Here is a 19204-nt window from a genome sequence, read left to right on the forward strand (position 1 = left end):
ATCCCATTAAACATGGCGCCTTAGCCAAAAAGAGAGGCCTCCTTTCTCTTAAATGGCCAAATGGCCAAATGGCAATGCTTCTTGCAACGTATACGTTTCAAATACTATTTTCCAGCTGCGGATGTCCAGTCCATAGAGACCCATCGGCCGGCTGGAGCATCCGCACCGATTTCGGGCCCTTTTGGCACAAGGCGGCTGTTGGAAAAGCCAAAGTGAACTACAGATCTCTTTGTTGGGGGTCCCTTCCAGTGCTTCCAAAATAGGTAGCATGGCAGAGTGGTTGGAGCACTGGACTACTCTCTTATATGTGTTTGTAACACATATACATATATATATATATATACATTCCTGTTCTAATTGGATTTTAAGTGTTCTTTAAAGTGTTGTTTTAATGTGTTTTTATATAAATATATAAAAACACTTTAAAAAACAATGAAAAAGAATGCCATTAAAACAGTAAAAGTTAAAAAGGGAAATGCAGTGAAGCCTCTTCTTCCCAGCCAGGAAGGGAGGAAGGCCTGGGCAAAGCTGGGGTTCTGGGTGGGAGGAGACTACAACTCCCAGCATGCACCTGGAGGGGAGGGGTCACTGTGGCCGGGTCACGTGAGGAGGGCTGCCCCTGTCCCAGCTGCCGGGGCTCCATCCCTCCTTCCTTCCTTCCTTCCAGGGGCGCCGCGATGTCCAACGTCTCCAAGAAGGTCTCCTGGTCCGGGAGGGAGCGGGAGAGGGAGCCCCAAGGGCCCCAGCAGGGCGAGGCCACCCCGCTCCTCCTCAACGGCAGCCGAGCAGGAGCAGGAGGAGGCTCCCCCCGGAGCAGGCAGCAGGTGAGCAGGAAAGAAATGACCCACCCTCTCCTGCTCCTCCTGAGCATGGGCAGAGCGCCCTTCCCAGCCCTGGGCAGAGAGAGGCACCCATTTGGGGAAGGGAGCCCCTTTGGGGGCTGTGCCAGTCTGGCTGGTCTGGACTCTGGCAGGCCCTCCCTACAAAGGAACCTTTCCAAGCCATGGGGAAGGAGGCCCTCCGAGGCAGCAGGAGCCCAGGAAGCTGCTCCCAGCCCCATGGCAGACAATGAATGGCTCAGTATTAGTACTCTTATTGTTGACTCTTTAGGCTCAGGAAAGCCCTTGGGTTCCAGGACCTGCCATGGAGACCCAAATCCATGGATGCCCAAGTCCCATTATGTACAATGGGGTAGTCTTTCTTATTGTTCGGGTGGTTGTTATTATTATTATGGCCCTTTGGTTCCAGGACCCTCTCTGGAGACCCAAATCCATGGATGCTCAAGTCTCATTCTATGCAATGGGGTATTGTTATTATCATCCTCATTCTGAATATCACGGTGGGCCCTTGGTAGCCACTGAGGTTTGGCTCCCCAAATCCATGGATGCTCCAGACCCATTCAGTGCAATGGCGCAGTAAAGAGGCATAGCCAGGGTAGCAGAGTGGTTGGAGTATTGGACTGTGACTCTGGAGGTCAGGGTTCCAATCCCTGCCATGGAAACCCATTGACTGACACACACACAAACGCTGAAGAAAGCTTTGGGGGGATCCAAGCTTGAACATACCTAGAAGGGATGACAGCAGTGGGCTTGGGGCCAAAGGGGTCTTTCTGGGGAAGGAAGGCCTTCCACAACGGAGGTGATGCAACCAAGAAGGCCCTGTTCCCATGTCGCCCCACATCTGTGGGCCTCAAAGGAAAGACCCTCCGCAGAGCTCCGTTCCTGGACTTTGCATCCCAATTTCGGCAGACTTCCAAAGGGCTGTTGCTTCTGCAAATACAAGATGTTGACGCTCACAACAGCCTCCTTGACTGCCTCCAATTTGGCCCTTAATTCAAAGCGCTTGACCGGCTTCCCTTCGGAGAGGAGAGCCATGGCGCCTGGGACCGCAAAGACCCACAACTGCCCAAAGAGAGAAGCCCTCCTTGTCTTTGGGAACGTCACATGCTCCCAATGAAAAAGAGTGGGGTGAGCACTTCCCTGTTTGTTCAAAGCAGAGAGAGATGGCCCACGGAAATCTGGCAGAGAGGATCTTTGCAAGGCCTTTGTTGGCTGGTCTTGTGCTTTTAGGCCAGAGGGAAAGCTCTGTCCTTGGGGAAATGTGACTTCTTTGGCCCTAAAACAGTCAGAAATAAAACCAAAAGACCCGCGCTGCAGGCCTTTTGTCCTCCGCATGCGCCCAGAAGTCGGAGCTTATGGCCGGTGATAACTCCTTGAACCCTTCCTCTTGGGGTGATCTGCTCTTATGGGGTGCAAGTTATTTTTTAGTGCAGCAAGGAATGGCAGGGCCCCATAGCCTCCAATGTCTGGATCTGGAAGGGACCTTGTTCCCCATTCATCCCCTGCCGTCCCACTTCCAACGCTGCTTTTCAAATGTCCCCATTTCTCTCTCCTCCCCCCACTTTTTCCCTTTGTCCTGAGTTGGTTTCCATTGCAAAACCACCAACGTTCCCAATTTAGTAGAGATATTCCCTATTAATCCCCTGCCGTCCCATTTATTGTCAGCTGCTTTTTCAAATGTCCCGGTTTCTCTCTCCTCCTCCTCCAGTTTTCTCCCTTTTTCCTTCGCTTTCTTCCATTGCTGCAAACTGACTTCAAAGTGCAAAAGGAGTTTGCATTTAATAAACTCAGCAAAGAGGAGAGAAGAAAAGGGACAGAATAGTTCTTTTGCAAACCTTTGCAAACGCAAACTGCTGCAGCCTTTCTTTGCTTGTGTGTTCTTCCTCATTCATAGCTTTTGCCGTTTTGAACACACCCCGATGTTTCTTGGCACATGTACCCCAGTTTGCATTTGTGAAATCTTGGAGGGCACGGGCCCTTGGTTTTTTGGGAAGGTCCGCTCAGTCGGTGCCACTTCCAGCCAGCGAGTTTCACTCCACCTTTTCCTCTTTCTCCTCCCCGATGAGCCTCTTGTGCAAGATGGGACTTGTTGGGGCTTCATTGCGCAACCCACACAAAGCCATTGTGGGATTTCTTTGGACCGTTGCGGCACAGGGAGCAGAAGAAGAGAATTTAACTGGACTGCAGTACGATTCCCTTGGGCATTGTGCACATTTTGTTCCCTGTTTGTGATGCTTAAATACAATTTAATGATGCACACCTGGCTGCTACTTTCCAGACGACTTGCAGTAATATAAAAAATGGTGCAAAGAGCCAGCGTAGCAGAGTGGTTTAAGTCTTGGAGTATGACTCTGGAGACCAGGGTTCGAATCCACACTTGGCCATGGAAACCCATAGAGTCACACTCTCTCAGCCTCAGAGGAAGGCAATGACAAACCTCCTCTGAACAAACTTTGCCATGATAGAGTCCCTATAAATCATACAATGAATTAAAGAGGTAAAAACAAATCAATACAATGGTGCGACACTAAGGACCAGAGCTTGGAAATGTGCCTTTCGGATTGCAGCTTCCAATACTATAAAATGTTGAAATTCAGTACTCAATATTAAAATGCAATCACACATACTGCAGAATAAAACAAAACCGTCGGTGCAGATAGTCAAATATTCCAAGGAGATAAAGCAAGAAGAAGGGATGGTGGTGACTTATTGCTTCTTTTCTTCAGCTCACATCGTCCTCCTCTTCGTCGCGACTGGGACGCCTGAGCAACGTGGACCTCAACGATGACCACGAAACGGTATGCCTGAGAGATGCGGGGGTCCAGGAAAGTGGTCAAGGGGGTGCCCCAGGTGCCATGCCAGTCAGTGCCAAGGCCAGAACTGGGCACCACTAAAGAGCCAAGCTCTTGACTATTGGTTCATTGGGGACCTTGGTATCAGCCAAGGTTTGCTTTTTGGAAAAGATATATTTTCAAGCTGCAGATGCTTGAATATGTGGTTATGGAGGACTGACTGTATTTGGGGTACGAATAAAATTGAAATTAAAAATAAAACAAACGCTGTGTCTTGCAGGAAGCGGAGGCCGCTCATCCTTTTCCACATGAGATCCCCCACAGCGAGAAGCTCCTCTCTCTCAAGTATGAGGTGAGCTGGGAAAGGGTTTGCGTTCCTGGCGTTTGGGGAGGGATGCTTAGAATCACAGAGTATTAAACCTGGAAGGGATGCTAAGGGTCATAGACTCCAAGCCCTGTCTGCCATGCAGGAAAAACCACACTAAAGCATTCCCAAAAGGCGCCCATCCAACCTCTACGCTCTCAAAAGAGCTCTTAGTCAAGAGGTTCTTCCTAACGTTAAGGTGGAATCTCTTGCTATTAGAATCCATTGGTATGTGTTTTAATCTCTGGAGCAGCAGGAAAAAAGCTCACTCCATCTCCTGCATGTCATGTTCATATGTCATAAGCACAACTTGCTTATAAACCCAAAAGTCCCCATTGGATCTTGGTCTGCAACAATAGAGAAATTCTCTGGCTTCTTGGTCTGCAACGTGAAAGCCGTCTCTTGCTTCCTGAGAGTTCTGGAGCAAATGTTTGCTTTGCACAAGGAAAGTTGTGCCATGGTTGCGGGGGGACAATGGCAGACCCCTGGATCTTCCTCTTCTCCCAGTAAAGGACCCCTTTTTCTTTCTCCCCATTTCCAGAGCCTGGATTATGACAACTGTGAGAACCAGTTGTTCCTGGAGGAAGAGAAGCGCATCAACCACACGGTCAGCCCCACAGTCCCATAAATTGTGGCCCCAAAGCCTCTGGCTCCGGCATTTGGTTGCAAGTAGGGCTTGGGAAGTTACTTAAGTCCCATTAAATGCAACGGTCTAGTAAAATCATCTCCCTTATTGAAAATGGCAAAATCAAGGTTTGCTTTTTGGAACTTATATGTTTTCCAATATATTGAAGCCATGGACACAGAGGACCAATGGTATTATTACTTTCCTGCCTTTCTCCCAGTTTGGGTTCATCCCATTAAACATTCACAGACAAGTAATTAAAGTTAAGAAGAAATAATGTCCTGCCTCCCAGGGTTCATTTCCTTAAAATATAACTTTTGGCTTCTCTGATGCCAGTCCCTGGAGTCCTGCTTGGGGTCTCCTGGATTCTGGAATTGCCCCAAATCTTTGTATGGATGAGGGTTAGAATCTTGCTTTGGAAATAAAAACATGCCGAGGCTTTCAGGCAGCTGAATATTATGCATCTGGTACTGAATTCAGAAGCTTTGTGGAGCAGAACGGATAGATTTAATGTGGACATGATAATAGCTGTGTTGTGCCGCCAGACCCCTAAAGAGTTTAATTTGGGGTATGCTTTTGAGGACTCTCCATCCGACTCTGTTTTGTGATTTCCCCGTTTTGCAGGCTTTCCGGACGGTGGAGATCCGGCGCTGGGTGATCTGCGCTATGATCGGGATCCTGACCGGCCTCGTGGCTTGCTTCATCGACATCGTGGTGGAGTACATTGCCGGGATGAAGTACAAAGTGGTGAAAGGCAGTATCCTTTGGGAGACCCCCCTTTTGCCCCAAATGCCCTTTGCCTGCCCTTGGAAGACCCGTCATGGGGAGGGGGCTTCAGGTGGTCTTTTCACCTGTGTGGTCAGTTGGGCCCCAGGCAGATGGGCGTTGGAGTCCCTGTGGTCAAGTGGTCAAACGTTAACCATGGTCCAGAAAGAGTCCATTTATATTAATGACTCCTTTGCACTAGCAAGACCCAGGAGGTTTTTGAAGAACATCCTGGGAGTGCTGTACTTAAGCTGCTTTGATATTGTAATAGTTTAATAATATTAATATTTATTTATTTATACCCCGCTTCTCCATTAAGATCGAGGCGGCTAACAACATTAAAGCATTAAAATACAATAAAATACAATGTCCCAGAAACCCACCCACCATTTAATACCATTTTAAGTGGTCACTTTTGTACGTTTTTAATGGGAAAAGCGGAATACAAAGAAGTATAATATCAACAGCAGCAGCAGCAACAAATCTTGCCAGGAAAAGCCTGTGATAGGTTTGCCTTAGTTGGAAACGATTTGAAGGCACACAACAACCACAACCACAACCTGTCCTCCGTGATCGTTTCCCTCCTTGACCTGCTTTCCTCCAGATATCGACAAATTCACAGAGACGGGCAACTTGTCCTTTGCGCTGCTGCTCTGGACCACCCTGAATGCAAGTTTTGTGATGGTCGGTTCTGCTATTGTTGCTTTTATTGAGGTAGGGCTCTGCCTAGGCTTGGCTTCTGCAACACTGTTTTGTATTTTGTGTGTGTCATTGTGGGGGGCATCCTTCATAATGGAGGGGGGGCTTCCAACCCTAAAAGGGACATGATTTCCAGCTCTCAGATAAGGGCCATCCATTATAATCAGGGACTTTATGGCATCCTTCTGAGTGAGCGACAGAGACTCAGGTGTCAAGGGACCAAAGGACCCCATTGTGTTGTTTGGTGGGATGTCTGGCTGCTCCCCATTTTGGGCGATGGAGGCTGTCGCTTGAGACTTGGGGCCTGAGCCCGTTTCATCCATCTTCGCAGCCCGTGGCGGCCGGCAGCGGCATCCCCCAGATCAAGTGTTACCTCAACGGTGTCAAGATCCCCCACGTGGTCCGGCTGAAGGTAAGGGGCTCCGGCCCTCCGGCTGGGCAGGTTTTGGGTTTGCACCCTTTGCACCCTTCGGCCGTTAGCTTTTATTTAGCAAGCTGTGGCCCCTGGACTCTACTCTGAAGGTCCCTAAAGCCCCCCGACTCCTGCAAGCCATGCCTCTGAGGAAGGAGGCCAAGTCTAGGAAAGCTCATGCTACCAACTTCTCCCTTTCCAACCCTTGCATCTGAGGAACTAGGCTTAAGTCTATGAAAGCTCATGGTGCAACGTCTTTTGCACATTGAGTCTCAAAGGGGCTGCAAGATCCCTTTGCATGCTGATATTCCAGTCTAACATGAAGGAGGTTAGTTCTCTTCCTCCATTTCCCTTGGAATCTGTGCATAGGTTTGTTTTGCAAACATGTTTGCAGCCAGTTTCCCAGAGGCTAGGCATGGACCCTCCTGTCTTGCGTCAGGCTTCTGAGTAACTGAATGAACAGCGCCAGGTTTCGCCTTGAATAGGGAACTAGGAAAAGAGCATTGCTTTTTATTCTTCTTTTGCAGACGCTGGTGGTTAAAGTCTGTGGCGTGATTTTCTCTGTGGTCGGAGGCCTGGCAGTTGGAAAGGTAATGGAGGGGAGAAGGGGAAAGGAAGCCCTGTTCCCGTCTTGCCTCTGGTTGTTCCTGGTTTTTTGGAAATGCATTCTGGAAAAAAGCACTTTCCACCTGGAAGATGTCCACTGCATACTTAGATTGCCTTGCACCCAATTTCCATCTTTTGCGCTGCAAATGCAAAGGCCACCTTAGGTGTATGGATATTAGTGGGTTGTAGGGCTGCCATAAGTTGAAGTTGACTTTGACAACAGTAAACAACAACAACAAGGATGTTGTCCCTCTGAGTCTCCCTGGATTGGGCTGAAGGCGGGTGGCCTCCAGTGTGCCTCCCTGTAAGTTGGGTCTCTGGTTCCTGAATGCAATTGCAGGGGAGAGAGTCCAGATTGTGTCTCTGCAATCAGGTTTCCCCCTCAGTCTCCTCTGACTTCTGCTTCTCTGGTTTCCAGGAAGGCCCCATGATTCACTCCGGAGCAGTCATTGCGGCTGGCATCTCTCAAGGGCGCTCCACTTCCCTAAAGAGAGACTTCAAGGTTAGTCTTCTTTGCCCCAGGAAGGGAACCATGGCAGCTGGTTGCTCTCCATTTCCTTTTGAGGGGCTTGAACCCTGCAATTGTTTGGACTAGCAAAGAATGGGTAGCATCCTCACGTCTGGGGGCTGCACCTGCTTTGCACTGGACTCCCAAACACTGCAACCACCCTTTATCCCTTCAGTCCCCTTTAGTCTCCAAAAGCACCTGAAGGTCTCATACCCTCCAGCATTTTGCAGGGGAAAAAACCCCAGGACATGTATATCAAGCAACATCAGAATGTGGGCAAAATGCTGAAAGTTATTAATGAGGAAGAACAGACAAGCTAGGAAAGAATGCAGAAGTTTGCTTTTGCCTGAACAAACTGGGAAGGGCAAGATTTCTCCTTCTCCTTTCTTCCTTGGATGAGTTAAATGAGCGCTATGATTCTAGTGCAAACTATTTTTGGGCTTTGAACTCAAGTTTGCAGCAACTGAAGTAAGCTGAGGACAAAAGTGGGAAAATAGGAGGAGGAGGAAAGAGAAAGTGGGAAGGCAGAGGATTCACCAGACTTTCCTCCCAAAACTGGGACAGATGGAGGGCCTGAGGTCCACAACTGGCCCAGCTCTAATACAAAGGGTTTTGCATTGTAGGTTTGCCTGCAAAGAGCTAATGGCTTCTCTGTTTCATTTCAGATCTTTGAATATTTCCGGAGAGACACTGAGAAACGGGATTTCGTCTCGGCCGGAGCTGCGGCCGGTGTCTCAGCCGCTTTTGGGGCTCCTGTGGGTAAAGTGCCTCAGTTCTCCATCTCCAGACCTCTGGGTTCAGAACGGTCTGCTGCAGTTTCTCTCTCTGCCCGGGGGATTCTGGGAGTTGCAATCCAAGGAAAGTCTCTTCCCCAGGCTCTGGGACAGGGCTGGTTCCCACAATGAAAAATAAAACAAATAGTCCAGCCTTAAAGGTGGCTAAAGAAGTGGAGGTTCTCAGTTGTATGGGAAGCTGTCTGGGAGTCCCAGTTCTGGGGAAAGAGTGGGATACAAATAAATATAACAGATAGTAAATGATAAATAAATATAATAAGTAATAAATATGGGAAGAAGGTCCCAGAAGTTGTGGGGGGCACCAAAGATGACTTGATAGTGGTTTTCTGTGCCGGGATTTGGAGACTTACCTGCCGTTTCCAGGAGCATTGCTCATCATTGTTGTTTTGCTTTTTCCTTGGACTAAAGGCGGCGTTCTGTTCAGTTTGGAGGAAGGCGCCTCTTTTTGGAACCAGTTCCTGACATGGAGAATAGTGAGTGGCACCTCCAGGATTAGCTTTGGGGTTTTGTTTTTAATTTATTTATGCATTAGGACACTAAAAATAAGACGACATCAAATCACTTCTTATACACTTCTGTACAACACAACGTCACGTCTGCTGCATCCACCTAAACCAAAATAAAGCACACCGACATTGAACATAAAACATGACTTCCGATTTCCTTCAAGGCCCATTTCTTTGTCATGATTCAAGATTTTCCATTTACCCACAATAATAAATTCTTTACTTTACTTTTCTCCGTTCTTTGTCTATGAATCTTCATAAATGCTAAATCAAATATATCATATATTGCTGATGTAGTTTTGTTTTTAAGCAATAGGAAGGCAGGGAAGAAGAAGAAGAAGAGACCTTTGGCGGAATTGCTCCATAAACCTCTTTATTTCTTTCTGCTATTCTTCCTCCAGTTCTTTGCCTCCATGATCTCCACCTTCACCTTGAACTCCATTTTGAGCATCTACAAAGGCAACCCTTGGGACCTCTCCAGCCCTGGACTCATCAATTTCGGCCGCTTTGACTCCGAGGTGTGGACCTTGCTCCTCTTTCTCTCCGTCCATCCGTTCATTCGTTCTCTTCATCTTGTTTCGGTTTCTATAAGGTTTTCCAACTTTTCCTTTCAGAAAATGGGGTACACGATCCAGGAGATCCCGATTTTCATCTTCATGGGGATGGTGGGTAAGGAGACCCCCTTTTAAAAAAGATTTAAATTCCCAGCATCCCCAGCAGCATCCAGGGTAGTAGCAACTGGGGAGCTTTCCATCCAAAGAGGGATGATGGCGATGGAAGGCAGGCTCCTTGCAACCCAGTTTCTCCTAATCATTATGACCATTAATTGGGAATTTTAAGTGTGTGTCCGAGGGAAGGAGAATGGGTTTATGTGTTATTTTGTTGCATTTATGTTGTATTTTATTCTTATCAGAAGCCGCCTTGATCCAACTGGAGAGGCGGGATATAAATGATATTTAGTATTATCATTATTGTTAAGGGCTGGGAGCTGGACAGGGATGTGGCAGGTGACCATTTCCGACCCAATGGACATCAGGAGGTTGGAACCGACTCCCTAGTCCTTTGGACCCAGATGTTTTCTTTCCTTTGGATCCAGGTGGGGTCCTTGGAGCCCTGTTCAACGCCTTGAACTACTGGCTGACCATGTTTCGGATCAGGTAGGAGAACCTGGCAGGCGCCTGGGATGCTCAGCTGCAAAGCAAAGGGGCAGGAATTGCACAAATGCACCCACCTGCTTCTTAAAACGTGTCCAGCTCATCTTGTTGTTGTTGTTGTTGCTGCTGCTGCTGCATGCCTTCAAGTCATTTCTGACTTAGCAGTGAACCTATTGTGGGGTTTTCTTGGCAAGTTTATTAAGAGAGGTTTTCCCATTGCCTTCCCTTGAGGAGGCTGAGAGAGTGTGACTTCTTGCCCCTTAGTGGGTTTCAGTGATTGAGCTGGGATTTGAACCCTGGTTTTCAGAGTCCAAGGCTCAAACCACTATACCACACTGTCTCTTGTACAGCCAAAACCAAACCTTTATTAATCCAAAAGAGTGTGGTGTGTTGTTGTTGTTGTTGTTTTTAAGTTAAATAAGTCTGTTGAAAACACAAGTTGAAAATAGTTTCAAAACACGTTTGGAAGCATGCTTTTAAAAGATACAAACAAAACTCATCCTCTCCAAAACACCATCCGTTCTGCGTGATTTTTCACACAGAGGCAACCTAGAAATTAGGAAGGAGGCCATGTTTCTTGGACCTTGCAATAAGAGCAAGGTCCAAGACCTGCTAGGAAAAATATAGCTCCACTAGAGCCTGCTGCCCTTGGTTCATTGCACCTTTCCTGCGAGGGATGCACTTATTTGTGAACTGAGTGAGTTCCAGGATGCAGACTGAGCCAGGAATCTGCAAGATCACTTTGGGCATCTCTGCTTCATATTTTGCTAAGTCCCTCGGTCTTGTTCCCAAGGGTTGCGGAGGCGTTGGTGTTGGCATCGGCCTTGGCTTTGCTTTTGCAGGAAGGAGACAAATCGGGACAGTTCTGCGGCCGCCCACTTTGCATGGAAGGCTGCCAGATATTTGGGGAAACAGAGTCGCCGCTGGGTTAGGAAAGCTTGAATCTGCTGGGGAACAAATCTCCTTTTTATAGTCCTCTTCCATAGGTTCAAAGCGGACCATTGGTGGCTCACCAAAGACTAGTCTTTGCAAATCCCTTCAGACCCACTGGATTGCCATTTCTTTCCAGCCAAGAATTCCAGAGCATTAATGAACCTCTTTCCAGAATCTTCAAGTTGCTTGAAATAATATGTGTATACACACACACACACACACACACACACATATATACATACACACATAGTACACACCCAGCATTCAGAATGATAAAAGTGGACTCATGGATATTTCATTTGCTGCTGTTGTTGTTTGTGGCATTTCTTGCCTTCTTTGCAACCCATGGAGGGTCCTAAGTTATCTGCCCCAGAGGTAGAAGAAGTAGGGTAGATATGTTGTATTTACCTTAACGCAAAGGAAGTAACATGAGTAAAAGATAATACAAAGTTAGCTTAAAGGCAATGGCAACTCTGTATGCCTGGAGGACGTCAGAGTCGGACATTTAGCCGAATCTCCAACTTGGTCGCAGAGTTCATGAACCACTGAGGTTCGTTGCATTTAAAGCATGGAGAGGTTACATCTGGGGAGCTGTGAGTTTTTGCAAGAGAAAGGAAAGGACGAGTAGCTCTGTCTGTGTGTGTTGTGCTTCTTTTTGCAAATATAACTTGCTAGAGATGGTTCCCTCTTCAGCTGGATGTTCTGCATCACCTGTGTTCCCCCCGGTTTGCTTTGGCACCAGGGTTGATTCCCGTGTTTCGCACCAGGTACATCCACCGGCCGTGCCTCCAGGTGGTCGAGGCCATGCTGGTGGGGGCTGTGACCGCGGCCGTGGCCTTTGTCATGATCTACACCTCCAGGGACTGCCAGCCCCTCCAAGGGAACAGCATGGTTTACTCCCTCCAGGTGAGAAGAGGGGCTAATGGGGTGGTCTTTGGGGGGTGTCTTCCGGACAGAGGTTCCCATGGACTGGAAGGACGTTCCTGGTGCCGTGGGGGTGTCTGGCCTGGGGACAAAATGACACCTGGGCTGCATCCACACTGGAGAAACAACCCGGTTTAGCACCACTTTTGAGCATCCTGGCTCAAGGCTATGGAATTCTGGGAGTTGGAGTTTGTTGTGGGCCCAGAGCGGAGTGAAGCTAAAAATAAATTTGAGTAATTGATTGACTAAATGCAATGATGGATGACTTCTCCTTTCCCCCGAAAACACCGCTCAGCTCTTCTGCCCTGATGGCGAATACAATGCAATGGCCGCCGCGTTCTTCAACACCCCCGAAAAGAGCGTCGTCCGCCTCTTCCACGATCCCCCAGGTCAGTGGTCCCTGCCCCGTAATAGGAACGAAAGCGTAAAATTGAAAACCATTTTGAAAGCAGAGGATAAGACAATCCAGCAGGCTAAGAAAAGTTGCTTTTTTGTAAAACAGTGTTTCCCCAAACCCTGGTTGCATCTGCACTGCAGAATTAATGCAGTTTAACACTGATTTATTGCCGTGGTGCAATGCAATGGGATCCTGGGATTTGCGGTTTTGTGAAATATTCAGCCTTTCTCTGTCAGAGAGACGCAGACCTCTTTCTTTGCTGCCAAGCAAAGGAAGGTGGGCTTTTCTCCTCCTTTTGCAAAAGTCAGTTTGTTGCATCCTTTATCATTTTCTCCTCTTGCTCCAAAACTTGCTGGATCTTAGCCTTGCATTCCTGAAGCCTTAGCAGTTTTTGCAAGGGCTTTTTCCTCCCCTCTTATCCTTGGCTCCTCTTCTCTTAAAAGCTTTACCTGATGCTCTTGTTGCAAAGAAGAGGAATAGGGGGATTTGATCCTCTTCCCTAACTTCTCCAGGCCTCGCCTAGCCTGGGATGGGTTTCCCAGATGAAGACTTAACAGCCTGTGATGTTCATTAAATATGCTGTTCCCATGCACAGAGCAAGTGCATTTCATCCAGGACAGCATCATCTCTGTGTTGTTGCTTTTTTGGAGAGGAGATATAATCTCCAAATGAGAGGGACAGTATGGAAAGAGTCCTAGGATTTTGCCCAGGAGGTGTCGAGTTCAAATCTTGACATGGCTTTGGGACTGACTGAGTGGTCTTTCGGACCCCGGACCCTGTTTGTAGGGAAAAGAACAAAGGAGGGTTTTGGCTTTGGGTCTGTGGATCGCCTCATGAGCCGCAGATGCTTCGCCCACTCGCTTTTGGGACTCAAAAGGCCGCTGCTCTGGAAACGGTCCTAACCTTTTATAGTCTGGAAACAAAGAAAAGTGGAAAGACAGAGGCCACAAAGACCCCTTTCTTTCTGTGCCTCGATCCCAATTGCTATATTGGACTCCTGGGAGTTTTTCACTTAGCAAACCCTGGGAGGCGAGGGACTGAAATCGTCCCCATTTCCACCCTATTCGTTTACTTTGCCATGTCGTCCTCTAACATATGGCATGCAGTGATGTCTTTTTGAAGGACCCACTGGCATCATGCTCAGTCTATATAAAAGGAAAAGCTTTCCAGTCTCAAATAGGGGGGATCTCATAGAATAAGGGACACCTGCCAGCCCTATGAGGGACATGTTTCCCTAATCCCTAGTCTTGTTGACAAAATGGAGGGAGCTTGGCTTGGGGGAAAGCAGGGACCATGGTGAGGCATGGCTGCCCAGGGGTTTGCCCCCCCAATTTGGGAAGACATGGGGCATGACACTCTCCTCTCCTCCCTCCTCTTCCCTCTCTGCCACTTCCAGGCACCTATGACCCCATGACCCTGGGCATGTTCACCCTGATGTACTTCTTCCTGGCCTGCTGGACATATGGGCTGACCGTCTCGGCCGGCGTCTTCATCCCCTCCTTGCTCATTGGGGCCGCTTGGGGCCGCCTCTTTGGCATCTCCCTTTCCTACGCCACAAACAGCTGGGTAAGTCAGCCTGGCCTGGCCTGCTTGGCATTTTGGGGGGACAGAGGTTGGAGTACCTTGGATTAAAAAAGGTTTCTCAAGGTCCTTTATCTCTGTGGGATTTTGTTTGAGGGGAGGGGGCTTTCCTTCGCACAGCCCTTAATGTCCTGTGGTTGTAACGTCTCCCTCTTTTACGTTGGACTTTGCAGATTTGGGCCGATCCTGGGAAGTACGCCTTGATGGGAGCCGCGGCACAGCTGGGTAAGTGAGGAAACAGCATCCCCCAAAAGCCATCTCCTCCAGCCCTGTGACCCTAGCACAAGAGACAACAGAGCAGGCTGAACGGTGCCAACCCAGTTTTGTCTCCCTCTGCCAGGTGGGATCGTGCGCATGACGCTGAGCCTGACGGTCATCATGATGGAGGCCACGGGGAACGTCACCTACGGATTCCCCATCATGTTGGTGCTGATGACAGCAAAGATCGTGGGGGATTATTTTGTTGAGGTGAGAAGCAAGACGGTGCAGCCGAAGGAAAAGGTCTGGTTGGCTTCTGTTAGGTGTATAGAGCCCCCAAGGAGAGTCCTTCTTGGTCAGTGTGACCTTTTCTGACCTCTCTTGTGGCCTCCCTGAGGGTCACTGTGGGAAGCGGGAGAGTCCCAGGGACTGACCATTGAAAAGTCCCTTTTCCTTCCATGCCAGGGCTTGTATGACATGCACATCCAGCTCCAGAGCGTCCCCTTCTTGCATTGGGAGGCTCCAGTCACCTCCCATTCCTTCACCGCCAGGTAAGACGATGAAGCCTGGCCTGGACCAAGGGCACATCCATTCCCTGTTGTTGTTGTTAACTGCCCACAAGTGCACCTCAACCCATGGCGATCCCATGGGCGAGGCATCTCCAAGCCCCTCTGTCCTCCACTTAAGTCCTGCAAATTCCTACCTGTGACCTCCTTAATGGAGTCCGTCCATTGTATGGGCTTCCCCCTTTTCTACTTACCTCTGCCTTTTCTACACTACTGTCTTTTCCAATGAGTTGTGTCTTCTTCTCATGATGTGGCTGAAATACAACAGTTGACAGTCATCTTGGCTTCTAAGGGGATTTCTGGCCTGATCTGCTCTAGGACCCATTTTGGTTGTCCTTTTGGGCCATGCATGGGATCATCAGCACTCTTCTCCAGCTCCACATCTGCAGGAGCAAGGCTGCTGGGAGTTGCAATTCATCTGCCTCTGGAAAATCTAAATGTGGTTCCTGGGGGTTAAGAGATTAAATGTCCACACGTGGGGTGCATTCATGTCCATTTCTCCTGCTCCGCTTCCAGGGAAGTGATGAGCACACCTGTTACCTGCCTGCGGAGGATCGAGAAGGTGGGCACCATTGTGGACGTCCTGAGCCACACCGCTTCCAACCACAACGGCTTTCCCGTCGTGGAGAACATTCCTGGGCATGACCAGGTCAGGAGGGCCATTGGGTTTTTTTTTTGGGGGGGGGTCTTTGGAAGCTTGTTGTCCAGTGCTGTCCAATGTGGTGACCGGCAGGTCCTTCTCCATTGGGCCAAAGGTGTGTTGTTGTTGTTGTTGTTGTGTGCCTTTGAGTATGGCAACCCCAGGGCGGACCTGTTATGGGGGGTTCTTAGCAAGATTTCTTTTGGGGAGGATTACCATTGCCTTCCTCTGAAGCTGAGAGAGTGTGACTTGACCAAGGTCACCTCTTGGAATTTCCATGGCCCAGTAGGGATTCAAACCTGGCCTCCTGGAGTTCCATGAACCAGCAGCCGATGATGATGATGATGATGATGATGATGATGATGATGATGATGGTATCCTATCTCTCCACACGTCTATGGCTTAGGGGCCGCCGGTGCTGTTCCAATGGCCACCGCTTTGAGCAGCCATGGTCTAGTCCAAGAGTATTGGAGCTCTCTGGCAGGGAATCCCCAGGGCTCCTCTCCAAACTACAAATCCCAGAATTTCCTCCAAGGGAGCCAGGGACTAAACCTTCCTCGTTCTTATTGCAGATGGCGGGTCTGCGGGGCCTGATCCTGCGCTCCCAGCTGATTGTGCTCCTGAAGCACAAGGTAAAGCTTTTTCCAGGGACACCGAAAGAGATTGCGGGGTTTGTGTGTTCTTTTGCAAAAACATCTTTGCATAGAAACTTGTGGGCGTTCTGCAAAACATCTCAAGGATAATCTCCTGCCCATTTGCTTGCCCTGGTGATGCCCATTTTGTCGTCCTCCTGGCCCCCCTTCTCCCTCCAGGTCTTTGTAGAAAGGGCCAACCTGAGCCTGGTGCAGCACCGTCTGAAGCTGAAGGACTTCCGAGACGCTTATCCCCGGTTCCCCCCTATCCAGTCCATCCACGTCTCCCAGGACGAGCGGGAATGCATGATGGACCTGACCGAGTTCATGAACCCCTCACCTTACACTGTGCCACAGGTGCAAACATCTCGGGGGGCGGCTGGGAATAAGAAATGGCTAGCCAGAGCTTGGAGACTCTTTTGGATTGCAACTTTTTTGGATGCTGGTTTGGAGAATGGCATCCCCTCCTCAGTTCCCTTCTGATAGGAGATGCATGCTTTGGGTAGCTGAAAAGACACAGAGATGTGATGCTTGGGGTGTGGGGAGGACAGTCCCTTTTATTGTGGGGAGCAGCTGCGGGTGGACTTTCCAGTGCTCTTGGGACCCCAATCCAGTGGGCTTCAGCAAAGCCATGGGACTGCAATGGGGCTGTTTCCCAGTGTTTCCAGATGGGACTGGCCAGTTTGGAACCAGGATGGTGCTCCAGATGGGTTTCCCAGGCTGCCTTCTTTGCATATATTTGCAACCAGGGAAGGAGGGGGGATGGAGAGGGTCCCCTTGGCCACAAAGGTGGGTTTTGTAATGGTGTCCTTCTGTCCATCTGACTTGACCGGTGCCTTGCCTTGCAGGAGGCCTCCCTGCCCAGGGTCTTCAAGCTCTTCCGGGCGCTGGGTCTGCGGCATCTTGTTGTGGTTGACAAGCACAACCAGGTGAGTGAAGGGCAGGTGGCAGCGGAATGACACCTGTATTATTATTATTATTGTTATTGTTATTATATCTTACCTGCCTCTCCCCATGGATCTAGGCAGGGAACAACATATTAATTAAAACATGCAACATTTTAAAAGTACCGTTTAAATTACTCCTGAATCCCTGAGAAGGAGGGGGGGTGTTCAAATTTAGGGATGGAGAAAGCCCCCATTTTCCAGATAGCTTCTCTGGGGATTGCTGGGAAAGTCCCCTGCATTCAAAGCGACACTGGGATCTGGAGGGATCTTGGGATCTGGAGGTTCCACTTATGATCCTAGCAAGCCTCAAAACAAGGGAGAGGGTCTGCTTTTGTGACCCGGCGTGTGTCCTTGGGGCCTTTTCCAGGTGGTGGGGCTGGTCACCAGGAAGGACCTGGCCCGCTACCGACTGGGCAAGGAAGGCATCGAGGAGGTACCCCTGGCGCAGACGTGACTTTGCCCTCGGCGTCCAGATCTTGCCATCACAGTTGCCTTTTGGGAGAACCACCGAAGAAGGAGCCAACCCAGACGCCCAGATTTGGGGGCATCTCATCGACCCCCCAGTCTTTCCTCTTTGGCTCATTTCTCTCCTCCCAGGAATAGACTCATCCCTCCGTTCTTTCCGTTTCTTTCCTCCACCGGGACCGGCACCTTCTTTCCATTTGCACTTGGCTGGGACTGGATTTGGAGAAGCTTCTGCTGGAAACCCCTTTGAGGTCCTGGGTGGGCTCCTGAAGGGATGTGAAGCAGCCGCCTCATGGACCCACTAGTCTTTTTATTTTGGCGGGGGGTATCTTTTCTTTAGTTCCTCTAAATAGGCTTTGCCCCTTGCCCCCAACTCTTGGCCCATCTCTCACCAAGTGTGCCTTCCAAGAGAGACCCCCATGAAGCGGACCTTTTTTGGAAATTTGGTCCCGGGGGCAGCGAAGGCGTCAGGAAAACCCCAGCAGGAAAATATCTGGGAGCAGCCTGGCACCTTCCCCAGTTGTGTGTCTGTTGTGTGTGTGTGTGTTGTGAGAGTGGCATTGCTGTGGCTTCGTCTGCATGCAAAGGAGGAAGCAGCAAAGGCCCTCCTGAGCCCTCTCTGACTCCCGTCTTTTGCAGCACTTGGAGAAATTGTGAGTTTTGAACATGATTTTGGCCCAGAATCCTGCACTCGCTTGGGAATGGCAGCCCAAGACAACTTTCAAGAAAGTTTACTTTCCTAAGCGCTGTGTCTTTTGCACATGGCAGGGGAACAGTACCCTCAATTTTGGGGTCCTTGGCAAAGTCAGACCTCTCTTCCATGGAAAGCCTTCTCTGTTGCCCCCAGTGCCCCTTCCCCACTCCTCCTGCCATCGTATCCGGAGTCTCAGGTGACTGTCACCAACCCCAAGTTGAGTTTTTGAGAGCTCTTGCACAACACAACACCCCTCTGGATTAACCTGAGAAGGCCTTGCACACCTGTGTTGGTGTGTGTGTCTGTGTGGACTCCAGACCGGTGAGAAGTATCCCTCAACTGCGCACCTTGTCTTCTTTCACGGATCCCCTTTTCACTGAGGGTTGCATTGGGGGATTGCTGTGAGTTTGGGGCGGCATCCTTGCAGCCTCTTTGGACTCCAGCTTCCAGGGTTCTTTCTAGGTCCGGGGGCAGTTCTTTCAAAAGAGGCTGGAAGAAGCGCACTGCAGGGCAGGCGTAAGCGGGTGGGCTTTCCTTCGTTTTGCAGGGTTGGCATGAATGGCATTGGCACGAATGGCGTCGGCAGCTGGCAGGCCGGCTTCCCTGGCCTCCAGCCTTTGGTCTGTGGTTCAGGGCTTGCGGTTTTTTAAACATCCTCCATCGCTTTTGGGCACTTGCCTCTCCTGTTTTCTATGACGTCTTCGGCTGCACCTTCGTGAGAGTTATTCCCTTCCCTTTTTATGTCTTTGCTGAAATAAAATCTGAGCTATTTATACTTTTGCTGCTTGGATGTGGAGCCTCTTCTCTTGCTGTAAGATTTCAGGGTGCAGAAATACTCAAGTGAAGCACTCCTGCAAGACGTCCATCTGGCCTCTGTTTAAAGGCCTCCAAAAGCCCTTACAGCAGCAGCTCCCAGACTTTGGTCCTCCAAATATTTTGGACTTCAGCTCCCAGACTGCTGCCCAAAGGGTTAAGGCTTCTGGGAGCTGAAGTCCAAAACACCTGGAAGTTTAGGGAACCACTGCCTTAGAGGACACCTGCCAGCCCTTTATAGGGACAATTGTATTTATTTGGATCCTGCTTTCCCCCAAAAATTACAGTCTAAAGGCCCCTTAAGGGACATTCTTTCCAATAAAGGACAACATGGCAGCCTTACTCTTGAA

General features: G+C 49.4%; 1 protein-coding gene across 1 annotated transcript; it reads left to right on the forward strand.

Annotated features, from left to right (window-relative positions):
* Positions 1-629: 629 nt before the first annotated feature.
* Positions 630-18821, forward strand: LOC149306555 (H(+)/Cl(-) exchange transporter 7-like). The gene is made up of 25 exons (XM_089539927.1): positions 630-824; positions 3566-3637; positions 3912-3983; positions 4537-4602; positions 5245-5377; positions 5990-6099; positions 6416-6496; positions 7024-7086; positions 7521-7604; positions 8276-8369; positions 8813-8877; positions 9312-9428; positions 9525-9579; positions 10007-10067; positions 11765-11903; positions 12217-12310; positions 13715-13884; positions 14073-14124; positions 14240-14367; positions 14563-14648; positions 15180-15312; positions 15876-15935; positions 16116-16292; positions 16784-16864; positions 17250-18821. Exons 1-25 carry the CDS (start codon positions 678-680, stop codon positions 17334-17336), a joined length of 2427 nt encoding a protein of 808 aa, XP_089396053.1. The 5' UTR covers positions 630-677; the 3' UTR covers positions 17337-18821.
* The last annotated feature ends 383 nt before the right edge of the window (positions 18822-19204 follow it).

Source organism: Sceloporus occidentalis, unplaced genomic scaffold (assembly GCF_023333645.1).
Source record: "Sceloporus occidentalis isolate IW3139 unplaced genomic scaffold, rSceOcc1.0.p SCAF_10, whole genome shotgun sequence".
Lineage (NCBI taxonomy): Eukaryota > Metazoa > Chordata > Lepidosauria > Squamata > Phrynosomatidae > Sceloporus > Sceloporus occidentalis.